Source organism: Xiphophorus hellerii, chromosome 21 (genome assembly GCF_003331165.1).
Source record: "Xiphophorus hellerii strain 12219 chromosome 21, Xiphophorus_hellerii-4.1, whole genome shotgun sequence".
Taxonomy (NCBI): domain Eukaryota; kingdom Metazoa; phylum Chordata; class Actinopteri; order Cyprinodontiformes; family Poeciliidae; genus Xiphophorus; species Xiphophorus hellerii.
Window position 1 is genome coordinate 20,440,947 of NC_045692.1, and position 18,807 is coordinate 20,459,753.

The 18,807-nt window shown below is 35.3% G+C and overlaps 2 protein-coding genes across 4 annotated transcripts in view; one reads left to right on the plus strand and one right to left on the minus strand.

The window, feature by feature from the left end:
* Nucleotides 1-313: 313 nt before the first annotated feature.
* On the minus strand, nt 314-13,787 carry LOC116711812 (toll-like receptor 13). Of its 2 annotated transcripts, none has more exons than XM_032551346.1 (4): nt 13,071-13,787; nt 3,886-6,303; nt 2,595-2,712; nt 314-993 (listed from the first exon to the last, which is right to left on the minus strand). In XM_032551346.1, exons 1-4 carry the CDS (start codon nt 13,177-13,179, stop codon nt 759-761), a joined length of 2,880 nt encoding a protein of 959 aa, XP_032407237.1. In that variant the 5' UTR covers nt 13,180-13,787; the 3' UTR covers nt 314-758. The 2 variants fall into 2 exon arrangements, with proteins under 2 accessions (XP_032407237.1, XP_032407236.1); XM_032551345.1 differs by lacking the exon at nt 13,071-13,787 and adding an exon at nt 7,889-8,069 and having other exon boundaries at nt 3,886-6,419.
* Nucleotides 12,140-18,807, plus strand: part of cnksr2a (connector enhancer of kinase suppressor of Ras 2a) — a 62,461-nt gene continuing 55,793 nt past the window's right edge. Inside the window, exon 1 of one of the 2 annotated variants that reach the window (XM_032551344.1) lies at nt 12,140-13,042. In XM_032551344.1, the coding sequence (XP_032407235.1) occupies nt 12,979-13,042 (64 nt within the window). In that variant the 5' untranslated portion in view covers nt 12,140-12,978. The remainder of the gene's footprint in view (nt 13,043-18,807) is intronic. The other variant, XM_032551343.1, reaches the window with a different exon arrangement.

Sequence of the window (18,807 nt, forward strand, 5' to 3'; positions counted from 1 at the left end):
AATTTGAGAGCAAAAACTCAAATTTATTTATTTTGAGATTATTATTAAACATTTTCTAGAAATTTCTGAGTTTAAAAAGTCAAAAATTTGCGACAAAGAGATTGATCTCAAATTAGAAAAACTTGTAAATTTGACCTTTGAAACTCAGATTTTCACAGTTTTCTCATAAATTTTACATTTTTATATTTTCAATTACATTTTTAACATATACCTGTAATTGCACAGTTTTATTTTTACTTACCACAAATAGTCTAATTTTAATGCACAAATACAAATGCACATTTTATACATTTTGTTGAATTATTTTATGTAGAAATGTTGCCCTTACTGTAGAGTATATTATTATTTCTGCTTTTCTACATTTTTTGTATTATTTTAATCTTTTTGTGAACCTACATGTCTCAATTGCCTGCCGCTTTGCTGGTGTAACACCTGAATATCCCCGCTGGGTGAATAATTATTAATGAGACATTGCTTTGTTTTTACAGAACAAACTTTTTTGGAACTACAGTATTTCGAAACAATAAACATATTTCTATAAAAGTTAAAAAAAATAAAAAATGTATTTATAAAGCAAAACTATCAAAAGTACAAAGCCAGTAATGACATAAAACATAAAATTAGAGCGTTATATAGCACAACTATTAAATACACACAGATTAAAAGTATAATAATAACACAAAATTGATAGAAAATATGTTTAGATATTTCTCAGCTAAATGACATATCTGTTCTCCAGTCGTAAAGATATTTCCTTCTCATTCCTGTGTCAAAATGAGGAAGTTTTCCTCATTTGCATCGTTTCCGGTCTGCAGAGCCTTCCTCAGGTTTTCCCAGAATACCTCTGGGTGGCCGGCGGCGCGCGGCCAGCTCAGGTAGGTCTGCTTCTTCAGCAGCTGCCTCATTCGGTGGAAAGGAGACAGCAGGTAGGTGGGAATGTCCTCCAAAAACACCAGGATCAGCACATCCTTCTGCTCGTCAAAGAGACGGAAACTGTGGAGGCCAGGAGAAAAGAAAACGGCTTTAGGACAAGAATTACCTGAAAGTTTATGACAGATTGAAGTATGGGGACGCAATGATAGCTTAGATGAAATTAGTAAATGTAGAAGGTTCTATATCAGTTGGGTCACTCTTGTTATTTTAAAAATCTCTATAAGCAAAAAAGAAAAAAAAGAGGCAAATACCAAAAAGGGAAAAAAGGATACACGTCTAAGAAGTTATTAAAGGTATTAATACATAAAGTATTATGTATTTTCCAGGAATATAGAGCCATTTTATAGCAGTTACCTTCAGTTGTTATAAATATGCTATATTTATCAAATATGACTTAAAAATAAATTTGACTTAGTAATTTAACTTCTTGAAATTGGGCCTCTGTCTCTTTAAGAAGCTCCTGCTCTTTCTGAAACTCCACCTTCAGGAAGTTATCACAACATGGCTCCACTTTTAGGGCCCAATGAGTTATTTTTATAGCAAACTAACTATTCAAAATCAAAAAAATTCTAAATGTCAAACATTTTGGACTTTTAAAACTTTCAAAACTTTTACATTTTCATGTTTTTCTAAGAACATTTCTGAGACTAATCTCAAAATTTCTACGTTTTTTTTTTTTTGCCATTGCCAATCTTCAACTTTTCAAACTCAGAAACGTATTAGTTTTTCTGAAAAATTTCAGCAATTAATCAAAAAATGTATCAGATTTTGGCAGAAATGTACTCTTTTTTTATTATTGAGAATGGCCCTAATATGCCGTGTTATGTTGAGAACAATGTTTTCTCATTAATTACATTTTATTCAAATATTTCTGATCAGAATTCATTCATAAAATGCATCATGTATTATATTCATGCAAGCTGAAACAAGAATGTTAGTTCAAGTTAAAATAAGTTATTTTAATGTGAGTGAAAATACAGAAACATTATTGTTCTCTTACCAGTTAAATATTTCTCAGCTAGATGACATGTTTGTTCTCCACTCGTAAAAATATTTCCTTCTCATTCCTGTGTCAAACTGAGGAAGTTCTTATTTAACAGTTTTCATTTCTTTGCATAATGTGAAATAACTTGGCTTCAACTAAAGTGTTAAGATATAAAAATTAAAGATCAATGAGCTATCAAAACTGAAAAAACAACAATGCCGACTGTCTCTTGATAAATCAACTTCATGAACTTTAATTTCTGAGTTAAAACCAGAGCAATTTTTAGTTGACTTTACTTCCGTTTTCAAGCTGGGCCACCTAGTTAATTAATAAACACAGTACAGGTTGTTGTAAATATTGTGGAGAGATGAAAACAATACAGCATGTATTTTTAGAATGCAATGAGTATGTAAGGGAGAGAGAGATGTTGGTTAATGAGTTGAATAATTGTAAATTAGATTTAGAAGAAATATTTCAGAAATCATCAGGAGATATAATATTTGAGAGTGTTTTTAGATTTCTAAGAAGGACGGGTATTATGGGGAGGGTATAAGCGTGTGGTCCATACTCCAACTTGGAAGGTGGCGGTAATGCACCTGTAAGTTGTTTGCCAACCGCCATAAAACAAGAAGAAGAAGAAGAAGAAGAAGACGCTGGGCCACCTCCTACAGTGTACCTGGCTGTCTGGACCTCTCTGGAGCACCACTCGCTCTCCAGGTATCTTCTGCTGATGACGCAGATGGTCTTCCTGCTTCCGTAGATGGCGTCCGTGATGTTTTGTGTGATCGGCTTTCCTAGAAATGAGTGCGTACAGAAACAGTCGGTTCATTTTTATTTATTTTTTGATGGTTTCCATGCAGTGGAGCAATGACAAAACCAAAGTTGTCATTTTATTTTATAACTTTTAATGAGGAAAGACAAGGCGCCGATGGATGGCGTCACCAATCATATGAAGAAGGGACGCGCCTAACCGTTAGTAACCATGGAAACAGTACCGCACCGTCATGTAGCCTAGCATGTATTATGGAAAAAAACTGGTTAACATCTCTTTTTTAAGGCCGCTTCGATGTAAGAAGAAAGGTTATTTATGACATAATGATATAAATCATGTGGTGTGAATTCAGGTAAAGTCGGAAATTGGATCAACAGTCAGGAGGAGGGAGGTTCGGGTCGGTTTCTAAGCTAGCTACCGCCGTCTGTGAGTCCCAACCAGGTGTGTTACGTTCACAGACAAATTAGCTCGACTCAAACAAGTAGAAGCCGAGAATAAACTGACAAAAACAACTTTGGAAAACAATTTCAGTTGCTCTGTTCAATACTCTCATTTCTCACATCCAACTTTGAATGATTCAGGGAAGTAGTTGTAAATAATTTACATTTGCATAATTCTTTTAAATTTTTTCTTGCTTCCTTCCAAAAACTGGATGATAAAATTTTTCAGTCTGGTGTTTTGGTCTCAACTAGTTCCCTTTTGAAGGATTATTTTGTTTATAGAGACTCCATAATCCATTTTTTTTGTTTGTTTTTTTAAATTTTGAATTAAATATCCAAATGTCTTCCAGTTCCAGAGTCGAATGTTTCTAAGAATTTAAAGTTTATTGGTCTTTGAGAATAGCTTCTTGCATTATTAGGCATTATATTACTAGAAAATGTTTTTCAAAACAACAATATTATTGTTTATTGCAATAACATCTGGGACAATTCATCATCCAGCAAAATTTTGTATGACAGGTGACAGTTTGACAAATATGTAAAAACAAAAAAACCATAAAGTTACACACTGGAGCTTCTGTTTTATAGTAGCAACTTCTGCAAGAAATTCATTGCATGGGGGTCCGATGAAGATGAATCCCCATGAAGATGAGGGTCCATCTTCATTGGATCTCCAAGCAAGGTGGATGGGTGTCCAATGAATTACCATTTTTTCTACATAAATGCTAATACCATTTATGTATAAAAGGTCTTACCTGGTTCAAAGTCTCGATGGTGCAGACACAATTTCCAGCCCTGCTCTCCTTCCAGTTTGGGTAACAGTTCACCAATCACCCAAGGCTCATCGTGGTAGTTGTAGGAGATAAAAGCATCGTACTGATGAGGAACTTGCTTATTTTTATACTTTGAGTCAAAAAGCCAACCCAAGAAGAGGTAATAGGCGTAGTACAGCTGCCACCTCATGAAGTGGTAAATGAAGGATCCAGCCATGACAAAGAGGATCACAGATGTGGTTGAAACAAAGCAATTGAAGTTGATATCCTGTGAGCAAGATTTTAAGTCATTTTTTAAATCCAAAAGCCTTTTGGCTTTGAAGTCATTTGGATAGTTGCAAGAATAGTTATACGCGCCATTAACCTGCGTCCGTTTGCTGAAAATTGTCCAGTTGACGAACCAGGCATTGTCACAGTCACAGTAGAAAGTATTATATTTAAAATCCAAATACTGAAGAGATGGGAGCGACTTGATTATGTCTTTAGTCACGACTGAGTATTGGTTGTGTCTTCCCTGCAGAAACTCCAGCTTGTTCAGGTTGGCATCTGCAAGGAAATCTAGTGAGTGAACAGCAATCCTGGAGATGTAGAGGCTTTTAAGGTTTTGAATTGGGGCAAACAGCTCTGGCGTCAGGTTCTCCAAGTCATTTGAGCTCAAATCAAGTCTTTCCAGATTAGGTGTGTTCACAAATGTGTCTTTGCCGAGATTGATTAGCTGGGTGTTCCTAGCACTAAAGTTTAAAAGACGGCTTAGTCCTTGGAGGAAGTTGGAAGGTAGGCTGGACTTTCCCCTGTAGTGCTGGCCATGAAGAGACAACTCTTCCAACTGGTGAAGATCAGAAAATGGTGTAATATTAAAATATTTGATGTGATTATCGTCTAAATACAATCGTTTTAGGTTACAGAGACCCTTGAAGGGACTTGTTTGTAAGGTACCAGTTGTAATACCATTTAACTGGAGCTGAATGTCAGTGAGGTTCAACAGTCCAACAAAGCAACCTTTATCAAGGGTCTTTATTTGATTTTGATGTAGAGACAAACGCAAAAGAGACTTTAATCCTTCAAATTCCCCCTCTCTAATAGCAGTGAGTTTATTTCCATTCAATTGCAGCCTTTCCAGTTTTGGCAATGAGGTTTTAAAAGCCCCTTGCAAATCAGTAATTTGACTGGATTGCAATTTGAGAATTTGGAGTTGTACCAAGCCCTTGAAAGCACATTCAGTCAACGTAGAGATTGAGTTGTTCTGCAGACTTAGTTCCTTCAGTCTTGTCTGATTGGAGAAATCTTGACAGGTCAAAGCAGTGATCATGTTGCTGCTGAGATCAAGTTGGGAGAGATTTTGCAGAGTTCGTATTGCGGTAGGAACCGATAAAAGTTTGTTCTTACTCAGTTTCAAAATAGTTAAATTTCTCATAGGTGTGAAGGCGTTCTCATCAATAATTTTAATGTGATTCTCTGATAAATCTAATTCTACTACATTGACACACGGCTTAAAGTAATACGAAGAGACTGTTATGAGTTTGTTGCTTCGAAACTGCAATTTGGACACAGTTGGGATGGAGCAAGAGAGGTTGATCAGTTGCGTCCCATTGCGTTTTATATTGTTCAGCGCTAGCGATGTTAGCGAGGAGTTCACCGTTTTAAGTAATGCTTCCATGTTTTCAGGAGACGTATGAAGCCCGCTGACATCAAGACTGGACACCTGTCTGAGGAAAGTTTTGTTTTTCACGTCCCATTTCATTGGTATGACGCTGAACTTGTCACCGATGATGAGGGAGGTCAGATTTGGGAAGATGTTGGCAGTGACCCTGAAGTCTCTTATGGGATTATGGGACAAATCCAAAACCTGGAGATCCAGCGAGCGGTTGGTAAGTTTCCATGATTGAAAGGTTGTTAAAACATTCGTTCTTATCACTAACTCCTGCAGTTGTGGCATGTGCTGCAAAATCAGATGAAGATTTGACATCGTTTCCAGTTTGTTCTGAGAAATATCCAAAAGTTTTAACCTGGTCAAGCACTGAAAAGCGGTGGGTGACAATGCTGTGATCTTGTTAGTGTTGAGTCTTAACTCAGTGAGGTTGCCCAACCCATCAAAAGCCAACTCTCCTAGCTTAACGAGCTTGTTGTTGTTCAGAGTCAACTTCCGAAGGGAGGTCAAGTTGGCAAAAGCACCGCTGTCTATCTTTGAAATGTGGTTTTCATGAAGGTTTAAATCTTCTAGAACCATTAGATTTTTGAAATTTGAACGTTGTATTCTTGAGATTTGGTTTTTAGACAAATCAAAACCTGTCACAGTTGGTGGAATGTCTTGAGGAACAAATTTGAGTTGGCTGTTTGTACATATGGCTACATTCTGGCTGACCCTGCAACTCTTCAGGGAAAATCCGGTGGCCAGAGGAACTAAACAGATCATGTAAATCAGGAGAAAAGCAACGCTATGATCAGAACACTTAGATCCTGCATTTGGTTTGGTTTTGCTTTCCTCCAATCCCATTTTTAAACAGATGTTCGTAAACCTAAAAAGTCAAAAAAGTAAATAAGTGTACACAGGTTAAATCATTTAGATTTTTCTTATGGAGCACCATAAGATTCAATCCTGGGGTCCCTCTTATTTATTACCCATATGCTCCCTGTTGCTCAGATTATAACAAGTATAAGTTATGATCACTACATAGATCACCATACACAGCTTTACATTAAAATGTCAGCAGGTGACTATAAACCCATCCAAGTGTTTAAACTGAAATAGGAATGATCTAGATTCAACACACAATTATTTCAATTATTACAGCTAAAAACTCTTGGTCAGGTCTGAAATCTGGGTGTAGCGATAGCCCTAAACTTTCAGAGCAACATAAAGACAGTTAACAAAGTTGGCCTTCTAACACCTGAAGACATAATGTCCCAAAAAGGTCTAGAGAAACTCATCAATGCATTTGTCTTTAGACGACAGTGTCTGCCTAAAAAAAATCTATCTATTCTCATAAAAACTCAGAAAGTTTTAGATTAATATCAGAAATTTTCTCTAAAAAGTCTTGAAAATTACAGTTTCAGAAGTAAATTAATTATGACTTTTGAAATTCAGAAAATTTCAAAAAGTCAAACTTTGTCTAGAAAAAAACTTTTAGATTAATCTCAGAAATGAAAAATCTAGGAAATTCATGAGTTTGAAAAGCCAAAAAATTGCTAGATTTTTTTTTTTTTAGATGAATCTTAGACATAATCTAGAAAAAACAAGGACATTTCTGAGTCATGAAAGTCTAAAATGTTTTACAAAATACTTAGTATTTTTTAAAATAATCTCAGATTTTTTTTTAGATAAATATGTACATTTATGATTTTTGAAAGTTTGACATTTTTTACTTTTGCTGTTTTAGACATTTGTTTATACTTTTTGAAATTTTCTGAGTATAAAAAGCCATACATTTTCAACTTTTGAAATTCAGAAAAATTTCCATGTTTTTTGCTCAATTATTTCTGAGATTAATCTAAAAATTTCTGAGTATTTTCTAGCAAATATTCTACTTTTCTAGAAAATTTCTGAGATCTTTTGGCTGAAATTGACTCCTCCTTTTTTTAGTTACAATGGCCCTTATCACAGCTGAGTGATTTGGTGGCAACAATAATTTTATATTGGATGTGATTGTCTTTGAATTAAATTGTAGAGAGAAGCTCAGATTAAAAAGTGGAACATTCTGAAATAATTAATCTATTTCAGTAATTGTCTTGTGTTTCATTGTATTCATGTCTATCCTTTTGTGTTAACTTTGGGTTATATTTGGGTAAATTACTTTGAAGCTATATTGAATTTTTCTTCAACACAAATATGTCATTTTAACAGAGATGTGTATTTTTATGTCCATTTTACCAACATTGCGGAATAAAAACCCTGCAGAATCAAGTGATATCCGCATTTTTAACTTATTACGTTTAGACAAATCAAAATTGAACACAATCTTAATTCAAATAGTTTCCTGATGCTTACCGTGAATCACTGAAGTTCATGTAATTATGAGCTTTTCTCTGTTGGAGGTAAAATATAAAACTTTTCGACGAAAAGCGGAGTATTTGTTTGTTGTTTGACGAGCAGACGAGTGATATCTTCTTGATGTTCGAGGCTTGTTCTATCAACATTTATGTTTCTGTTCCTTTTCTTCCTTGTGAGTCAAACTGGAAGTCCTGTTAGAGGAAACGTCCTGTTGAAATCCAAGCAAAAAGCATCACTTTCACTTCTCCATTGTTCTGACAATCAACCATAAAATTTAAATTTCAGAAATATTTTTGAGCGTTGTCATTTGCTAAGATTCACTTTTAAAAAATCAGCTGTTTGTTCATTTTCAAAAGTATTTTTTGGTAAAACAAATTAAAAAAAAGGATAAAATATCTGATATGCACTGTATATTTTTCTGTTCTTTTTGAGGTTTTTCTATTTATTTTTGCAGAATGTATGTTTTTCTGTTTTCTTTTTGAATGTTTTTGTTAACAGTTACCGTATAGTGTTTTGTTTTCTTTTATTTCTGCTTTTTTGGTGCTTCAACAAGAAGTTGTTTAGATCTGCTTTGCCTCTTTACAGCCACATATATATAACCAAATAATCTCCTAATAACCACAAATCATGATAATCTATTGGTGTAGTTTGAGTTATAATTATGGAGCTCATCAAACTGTCAAACCAATAAAACCAGTTGCTTCCTTATTTTACGTATTGTAGGAATAATCACTTCCCTAATGTGGCAGAAGTGGATTGAAACTTGAGCCGTTTCAAAGGAACAACTTCTGGGGGGTGAGAAGCTTTTCTCACAGTTGTTGCAACGTTAAACCAGGACTGGCACGATAACATAATGGCTACTAATTCAATAAGCTAACAGCAAAAATAAAATAAAAAAGCAAAAAAATTTGGGATAACATGATTAATTTTGAGGAAAAGCCATAATCTTTATATGCTTAAATCTAATTTTGAATAAAATAGTGTTTGCATGTGGAAAGTACAGCTTAATATGTTTGCAAAAGGTACTACAAACATTAGCTGTTTCCTTTGACCATTTTATTTATAATTTGACATTATGATAATAACTAATAATAACTTGTTTTTAGATTAAAACCGGTTTTAGCGCTAGGATCAGGTGGGTTTTTGGTCATATTTAAATTGGTTTATGTCATGAGATTGCAACGAAAACACATTCTTCGCGTCACACGAGTCACGTGATCATCAAGGATGTTGCCTCTGGTGCAACCAACGAAGAAGAAAACAAGGAAGTAGTTGGAGGATTGTGGCGCTGTACGTTTTTTGACGGCATGATTTATTGTGAACAAGCTTATTCACGTGTGATTTTAAGTAGTTTCTTATTTTATGGAAACACCACAGTTGTAAAACAGTGGGGGGGTTTTAGGTTAGCGGAACATTGACAGAGTTTTTGCGCATGTTTGTAATGGAAACGCAGCTAATGTCTACTTCAATGTAACCAAACTTCAAATACGAGTTGTGAAGGTTGTCACCTTTTAGCAGGACAACAACCCTGAACATTTTTAGTTCCTCCAGGATTTTGCGATTGTTTTTATCTTTTGCAATCAGAGTCACAGATTTTGTGTTGCTATTATAGAAATATTTTCTATGATTTTTGCTATATTTTTGCTTAAGTGTGATGGCAAATGTCCCATTTTGTTACTCAGCATATTGATCACAGACTATGTTGACATTAACTGAGGCAGCAGCATAGTTGAAGTAAGAAGTGCTGCCACTTACAGGTGGGAGTTGGCATCTCTTAAACTCAGGGCCGGTCCAAACATTTTGGTGGCTCTACATAGATTTTTATTGGGGCCTCCATACCATATAATGTAATTATTATTTATTTTAAATACGGAAGTTGATTTTAAACAAAAGAAAAACAGTTGGATTTTGAAATGTATAGTGTGCCATTTTATTCTGTTTATTTGAAAGAAACATCAACTTATAAAAACGAAATTTTACAGTAAAATAGGTTAACAAGTTTTATCTTAGATTTTCCCAACAGCGGCAGGAGTCAGGAGCAAGAAGACATTAATATATTATTTGTGTAATAACTATTAACAATAACAGAAGTAAAGTTTTTCATGTGTAATAGCATTTAGTTTATATTATTCAATGTTATGTTAGGTAAATATATATCTTTTATTATGCTAGCGTGGTTCTTTTGGGCAAAAAGGAGCCATTTAACTCATGTATAGCTTGGGCCGGCGCTGCTTAAAATGAATGTTTATAACCATTTTTGGAGAACATTTGCCAAAGAAAAGAAAAAACCCTCACAAATATGACTTAGCATTAAAAAATGTGAGAATCTGTTGATTTTGTGTGAATTTCCACAATTGCGGACTCACAAAAAACTGGGGGAAATGAATATTTATGTATTAAAATAGCCAACTACAAATCCGTTTCTAAATTCAGTCAAGAAATTATTGTGATAAAACTCGACAATTGATGTTCAGATACTCTCCACTAAATCTGGGAGAGGTTTTTTTTTTAATATGTTAGCAAAAATAAGTCTAGATGTACAAAGGAAGTGAAAGTATTGACTCAGTTAGTCTGCCACATAATGTCCCAGTGAAATATACTGGATTGTATGGCTGTAATGTGGAAAGATCCTCTGGGTTTGCTGCAGAAATCTGCCTTCATTGTTGTCATTTATACGTGTTACCAGCAGAGGTCGCTATTTAAACAGAAAACTGTCATTTTTTCCTCACAGAAGACAGAATATCTTTACCATACATCTATAACTTATTGATTAAACACTTAGGTACATAAAAAACATCTGACTGTAATTGTGGTAGTATTGTTTAAAAAATAGCTTCAATTAATCTGATAATTTACATAATTCAAGTTATTTAAATTATAATCCTGTCATCTCACGATTCTGGTATTTTATTGTCTAAATTTTGATGTTTTTCTGCAGTTTTCACGAGATGAAACATCTACCTTTACAGCAGCTCATATTTACTTGTAATAGTTCCTGTGTTTTTAAAGAAAAGTGGAGTGAAATTAAATTAAAAACAGTGTTGGTGAGACTGTTTATCTGCCAAAGGAAGAAGAAAAAAAAGCAGGTAAAAAATGTTAGGAGCTGTGAATGTATTGTTTTTAAAATCTTCCTTGTTTGATCCTGCGTAAACCTTCCAAACAAACTGTTATTGATTTAAAGAAAGTGTAGCTTTTCAATGGCGGCGCCTTGGTGGCTTTTTCAGACTGTCGCTATGGCAACAAAACCTTCTGTCGCTCCTTCTCGTCAAACAGAAATGTTCATCGTCTCAACGCTCTGCTGTTTATATGAACCGTGAACAAGCTGCCCTGAGACTGCTCTGCCTCTGATCTGTAACAAAAACATCACAGGAAAAAAAAAAAAGAAACAAAAATGGAGGCAGAAGAAAACAAAGATGGCAGATTTTAGCCTTTGTTTTCCTTATTTCATTAATCTGATCCAATCGGTTTCAAATCAACATTACAGCGCTGTTAAAGATTTCTTTAACACTGAAATATTTCACACGATCAAAGGAATTTTAATATCACCCAAAGATAATTACAAAATCCAATTTTTAAGTGGTAATTATATTTATTAAGGGAAGAGGAAAGGGATTCGAACCAATTGAACCACCAACAAGCTCATCAAAAATACCTGGATAATTAAACACTAACCAGAAATTATTTTAAAATAAAGATAAAAACCTTTATTCTGGTTATATCTGATTATTTATTTTCTAGGGGGGCCCACCCAGGGAACCATTTGAGTCAGGACCACCCCTGTTTAATCGCACTCTGGATTGAGATTTGTTTTAAATATAGAAGGATAGGCGCACATTTCAGTCTGTAGATGTAGAAAACTGGACATAGAAAATTAGAATTAGATTATTTTTGCTTTTTGTCACTGAAATGTTTCACATAATGAAAATTCAATTAAATATAAGCTGAAGGTAATTTGAGTAACTATTAAATAATTTTTAAATGCTAATTAAAAGAAAAAAAATCTATTCAAAACAACTTTAAAAATGTAACCTGTAAAATTATTTTACTTATCAAACCACCACCATACTCGTACCAACTTCCTGGGTAATTAAACATAAATGCTGATAAAAAGTGAAGGAACCTTTTATTTTGGTAATCATTTGACTATTTTCTTCTTTTTTTAAATAGAAGAAGAAACACATTTCAGTCTGTAGATGTGCAAAGCTGGTAGAGCGATGACTTAAAAAAACCATGCATGCCACACTTTTCAGATTTCACCAGCCAGAAAATCATGCATTTTTCACAATTACTTCCACTTTTTTCACATTAAACTCAGAAAACAATTGGGGTTTAGTTGTTGGAACATAAAGACTGTAACTTCCAGATCCATTTACGTCGCTGACGGCTGCAGAGAGGGATGAGTTGCGTTGCTCAGGTGCGACATTGCACCTGATTTATCTGTCCAGATTTGGGAAAAGAAGACATCAGCTGGAGGCTGAAGGCTCATTAGGTTTCATCACAGCAGCTGAAGCCTCCAATCATGAATATCTCTGAGAATCAGCTCCATCTCCATCATCCCTACACGATTCTGCCGTTCCTGTGGGAAATACACCGACACGTGCGCGCGCGCAGCCACCCACGAGGCGCGTGCGTGCATTAATCATATCTGAGGAGGGAGAGAGAGATGTTGAGTCCGGTGTGACTTATCTATCCTACACTCGGCGCTGCTGCTGCTTCTGCGCACACCTACACGCACTCCGTAGCTGTCACACACACACTCAGCGGGACTGACGCACCGTGGGCAAGAGAGGGAGAAAGAGAGAGAGAAAAAAGAGAGAGGGAGAGAGAAAGGAGTCAGACAGGCTCCGGCAGAGGGATGTACCGGACCCTGCTGTATCAAACGGGACCGAATCGCAGAGCGCGGACTGGACCGGGACCAGTGTTGCCAGTTTGAAGAAGTAAGGAGTCACCTGGCTGCCGAAGGAGGAAGAGAGCTGGAGGGGCTCAAGGGAGGAAGAGGAGGAGGAGAAGGTGGAGGTGTGTCCGCCTGACTGGGCTCTGCTTTTGGGGGTAACGACACAACGGAGAGTCCACGCAAAGTTTCCTCGATGGCGCTGGTGATGGAGCCGGTGAGCAAATGGAGCACGAACCAGGTGGTGGACTGGATGAAAGGTGAGCCGTCATGTAACCACCAACTCACCTGGAAACACGCAGAAACTCCCCGCGTTATAAACATGCAGGGGATCAGGGGAGTAGATGGGTGTATGTTGCGTGGGAGGTGTGTTCGCGGGAGAGTGTCCATGTCTCATCCTAGCACCTGATGATCAGTGGGTGATGATGCAGCCTGCTGTGAGAGGGACAGCAGGAGAGACAGACAAACTTCTCTGCTGCCAACAGGGGCGAGCATTAGAGATTTCAGGGCCTGGGGGACAAAGAGGCCACCAAAACCTGAAATGGACCATATGAGTATTTTTCAGTAAAATTAAAAATGTGATGAACTGAAAAGTGTTTATTTTTTGCTAACTACAAATTTATCTTTTATTTTAATTTAATTGTAAACATCCAGCAACTTTATTGTCAGTGTTTTTTATTTTTTATTAATGTGAGAATTTTAGCCGATGCAGCAAAAAAGATGAAATGCTAGCAAAACAAAATGGTTCATATTTGTGCAGTGGAAGGAAAGTGACTTGTAGTTTAAATATTTTACAAATAAAAGATTTTTTTAAAAGTTTTTTTTTTTTAACTTTTTATTATTATTTTTTACGAAGTACCTCAGATAAGTTAGACCGGTACAGTGGTTTATTTGAACAATGTAGGCAGAAGTAAAAGGAATACATTTCCACAAAAAAAAGAAGAAACTGAATTTGAATAAACTTGGAAATTTGAATAGTCAAAAATGTTGTGGATAAAAAAAATCTGAAATTTTGAGATTAATCCCAGAACTTTTCTAGAAAAAATTGCAGAAATTTTGAGATTATTTTACAATTTTAATGTTGTTTTCATAAAATGTTAGAAAAAACAAGTACATTTCTGAGTTTTGTAAATCGAAAATCTGCTAGAAAAAACTCTGAAATTTTGAATTATCTAGAAAAAGTTTAAAAAATGTGAAATGTTCTACTTTTGAAATTCAAAAATTTCCCAGAGTTTTTTCTAGCAATGCTTTGGACTCTTAAAGCTCTGAAAAGTAAAAAAAAAAAAGACATTTGAAACTAAGAAATTTCCATGTTTTTTGTAGAAAATGTCTGAAATTAACCTGAAGATTTCTGAGTCTTTTGGTGGAAATTTGCTGCTGTTTTCTCTACCATGACTCTAACACACCATTGTATATTTTACAAATTTTCTGTATTAAATTATTAATTATTCAAATTTTTTAGGCTCAGTTGAACAAATTTATTCTCAGTTATAGGAACATGATTTGAGTCACTTTCTTTTAAAACCCTTGCTATATTTAGAAAAGTTTAACAAATCAAATAAAAGCAACAAAGTTGAACTATGTTTTTTTTCTGCATAGACATACTTCTACTTATTTTACAAGTTGAGTTGGAAGAAGACAAATATTTTAAGTTATAAATAACATTTTCCATTGTAAGAACTTATGTCAATAATAATTTCACCTTGAATAAAAATAAACTAATTAGTAACATTCTTGAACTGTAGTTGGAGGCCATGGTAAATCAGTCCAAGGGTCACAAATGGCCCCTGCGCCACACTTTGGACACCGTGGTTTAAAAGCTGAGAATTTCCCCTCCTGCCTGAACGTATTTTCTGTTTTTTGGTTCTCTGTGTGTCAGTGAGGTTGTGTGAGGAACCAGCAGACCAAATGTTTCTGAAATATTCAAACGGGCCTCTCTGTTAGCATCAGCCACGTCTTGCTCAAAGGCACTTCAACCCTTCATTCCCTGTTTGGAAGCTGCTCAGTGCAGCAGGTTGGATTCCCACATTTGGGTGTTTGAAGGCTTTGAAATGCTGCAACATGATTGGCTGATTGAGTTTACCAGCAATTCAACTGGCGTACCTAATAAAGTGGACTGATCCATCCATCCATTAATCCATCGATCCATCCATCAGTTGGTTTGTTCATCTATTCATCCATCCATCAATTGGTTCATCCTTTCATCCATCCATTAATCCATCCATCTGTCCATCCATCCATCCATTGATTGGTTCATCCATTAATCCATCGATCCATCCATCAGTTGGTTTGTTCATCCATCCACCTATCCATTTGTCCATCCATCCATTGATTGGTCCAGCCATCCATCCATCCATCCATCCATCCATCCATCCATCCATCCATCCATCCATCAGTTGGTTTGTTCATCTATTCATCCATCCATCCATCCGTGAATTGGTTCATCCTTTCATCCATCCATTAATCCATCCATTTGTCCATCCATCCATCCATTGATTGGTTCATCCATCCATCCATCCATCCATCCGTCCATCCATCCATCCATCCGTCCATTCATCCATCCATCCATCTGCATAATGTATGATGGTTTTCTATTTTATTTCCTTGTTGATGACTTGAATATTTTTCACAGTGTGCTGATTCACATCAATATTAAGGAATAATATACAGTATATATATATATATATATATATATATATATATATATATATATATAGATATAAAGTGCTCTGGCTGGTTAATGTCTCTGAAACTCTTTCTCCTCCTTTCTATTTAACTTTGCTGGTAACTCGGTGCAATTTGGACCTAATTCTGGTATTTTATTGCGACAGAAATTCTATGTTTCACCACAGGGGCAGATTTAATTGATTACTTGTTTGGCGGAAAGTAATTGCTCCGAAGCAAATGACTAATTTAAACTCTTTTAACATTTTGCATGTGTTACATTCAGATACAGCTAAAGGTTATGAATCTGAATCTCTATTTGCAATCTTGTGTATTAGCAGGAAGAATAAACACTCAAAAATATAATTATTTCCCGAGGTTCTTTCTTTTATTGCTATTATTAAAATTTTGACCTTGTTATTGTTTGCAGCTTTAAACTTTGGTCAAAGTTCAGCAGATTTAATTATTTGGCTCACCCTGGATAGTTTACTGCAATGCACCGCATAAATGCAGTAATCAAGTCCTGACGAAGCAGCCTTTATAGACGTAACTCTAATCTTTCTCAGGCTGGAAGATTATGTAGAAATCAAAAGATACATACGCACACAGATTAACCTAAGCATGATTATTTATCTGGGAATGTAGTTGAGTGTTTATGAGGGATTCTGTGATATTGGGCAGCGATCAGACGGGAGATTAAGTCATGAATAATTCAGCAGCCAAGCTGATTAGGTCTGTACCTTCAGGCCTTGGTGAACAGTTTTCCACACATAAATGGCTTTTGTATGGAAATGCAATTTATTTCCTTACCTTCTAGAACAGAGGCGTCAAACTTGCCTTCATTTTGGGCCACATTAAGATCACAAATGTTCTTAAAAGGCCAGTTGTACCAGAATGCTTTGATAAACCCGATAAACGCTGAGAACCGTCTCTGCATTTCTTAAAATGTTATCATATTTAACATTTTTTCACAGCGATTAATGCCTTCAGGATTTCACCAGTTTTTCTGATAAATGGCTAATTTAAAAATATTTGCAAGGAATTTTGCAATACTTGCACTTATGTATGACATCAAGTAAGACAGTAGTGTAGAAGTTAAAAATACTGCCACCTGCAGGTGGGAGTTGGCATCACTTGAAACCGATGTTTTTGACCATTTTCATGGAAAATGGAAGATTTTCAGTAGATTCACAATTATGCATTAGCACAAAAACTAACATGATTTGTGGATTTAGTGAATTTACACAGCCATAGTTAAACTGGAAGCATTGACCAATGTAATTTGACAGTAAACAAATAAAAAACACTTTAATTTGATTGATAAAATAATATTTAAACATACAACTGTTATCTTGAAGGTTCTATGTTGTAGCTTTTTGCAATAAATTGCTAATTTAAAAATATTTGCAAGGAATTTTGCAATATTTGCACTTATGTATGATGGTAAATGTGACTTTATTATTTGCAAATCATCAGTCAGACTAGAACTTGACATCAACAAAGGGCAGAGGCAGAAGTGTATTAGTAAAATATACTGCCACCTGCAGGTGGGAGTTGGCATAACTTGATTTTATTTTGGGAAAATTTTCAATAAACTCACAATTACGCATTAGCACAAAAAATGATTTCTTAATTTTACGTGAATTTACATGATCGTAGTAAAACTGGAAGTATTGACTGATGTAATTTGACAGTAAAGAGATAAAAACCACTTTGAACTGATTAATAAAATAATATTTAAGCACATAACTGTTATCTTGAAGGTTTTATTCATACGTTCCTCTGGAGTCTAGAGGCCACATGAAAAGCTACGGCGGGCCAAATTTGGCTCCTGGGCCTTGTGTTTGACACGTTTGTCATCAGGTAGTGCAAAATAAAAAATACGACATTGTTTCAGTCTCAGTCCTTTAAAAAGACGTTTGTCTTTATGATCAGTTTTTTTGGCTCCTCTTCATTTATCTTTCGTGTTAATAGTCATGAATTATCGCGACACATTACGATTGCTGGTGGAAACTGATTTTGGCTCCACATCCGCCAGGCATCCCCGTCGGCCCTACCAGCTCTAAGGACTAATACATTAATCCCATTTATTATCTGGGCTCAAACCAGCTGCCAACTCTTTACCGTCAAGCCGATGCTTTAAGCACCAGCTCCATTAGCAGAGTGATATGCGTTCAGTTGGGCTTAAAGGGAGAAAATATGAAGGTCATTTATGATTAGATAAACTTTCTGGTCCGGTTTGCACAAGCAGTTAGGTTTTAAAGTCAACTTGTGGCTCATTTAAACTTTAAAAACGGATAAGTTTACATTCCTATGGCTGTCTGAATCTAGTTTTCAAGTCACACATTTTCAATTTATTTTAGGCCTGGACTTTGAGTAGGCCATTGTAATACATTTTCATCCAAGCTTTAGTGATATGTTTAGGGTAATTTGTTTTTTGTGTTGCCTCCTTTTGTTAAAGGAGACTTTTTTAGTTTAATTTAGTTTGTTCATTTATTTCAAGTGTATCCACATTCACAATCTAAATACTGTAGTATAATTTTTATAGCTGTTTGAAAAGGAGCTAAGCAGAAGTATGAACTTATTTAATCCACCATTCTTTTCTTTTTTTCTTTTTATACATTATTCTTTATTGAAAGAAAAAGAATATATATATATATATATATATATATATATATATATATAAGACCACAGTGGTGCCTGTGGTCATCGGGGCCCTCGGGGCAGTCACCCCCAAACTGGACCAATGGCTACAACAGATCCCAGGAACAACATCAGACATCTCAGTCCAGAAATGTGCAATCCTTGGCACAGCCAAGATACTGCGCAGAACCCTCAAGCTCCCAGGCCTCTGGTAGAGGACCCGAGCTCAGAAGGATAAGAACCACCCGCGGTGGGTGAGAAGGGAATTTTTATATATATATATATATATATATATATATATATATATACACATATGCATTTGTCATATCATTTTCTCAGAAACAGTGTCTTCAGTCAGAGGCATAGCAGTCTGTAATCGCTGTAATACAGACTTCTACAGGAAATTTTTCCTGCCAACAAAATCACAATCTACAGTAACTGTTTGAGAATCTGAATTAATATGAGTTACAACAACATTTAATTTCTCTTTGAGATCAATAAAGTATTTTTGAATTTTTAATTTGTGGATCTCTGCAACTGCTCCAAAGTCACCATAAGCCTCTTTGCTGATTAACACTGACTGATACTGAATAATACTCTCCGAGCCTATAGGCTTAAGTGGGCTATTTCAATTAATTCAGTTCATTTTTATAGTGCCAATTCACAACACATTGCAAAATTGCGAAAACATTATCTCACTTAATTATTCAAAATAGTT

Coding starts and splice junctions, on each gene's coding strand:
- LOC116711812 (XM_032551345.1), bottom strand. CDS start 8,037: ATGTTGATAGAACAAGCCTCGAACATCAAGAAGATATCACTCGTCTGC. Junction 6,420..7,888: donor ATGAACTTCAGTGATTCACG/GTAAGCATCAGG, acceptor TTGACTTTTTAG/GTTTACGAACATCTGTTTAA. Junction 2,713..3,885: donor CCATCGAGACTTTGAACCAG/GTAAGACCTTTT, acceptor ACTCATTTCTAG/GAAAGCCGATCACACAAAAC.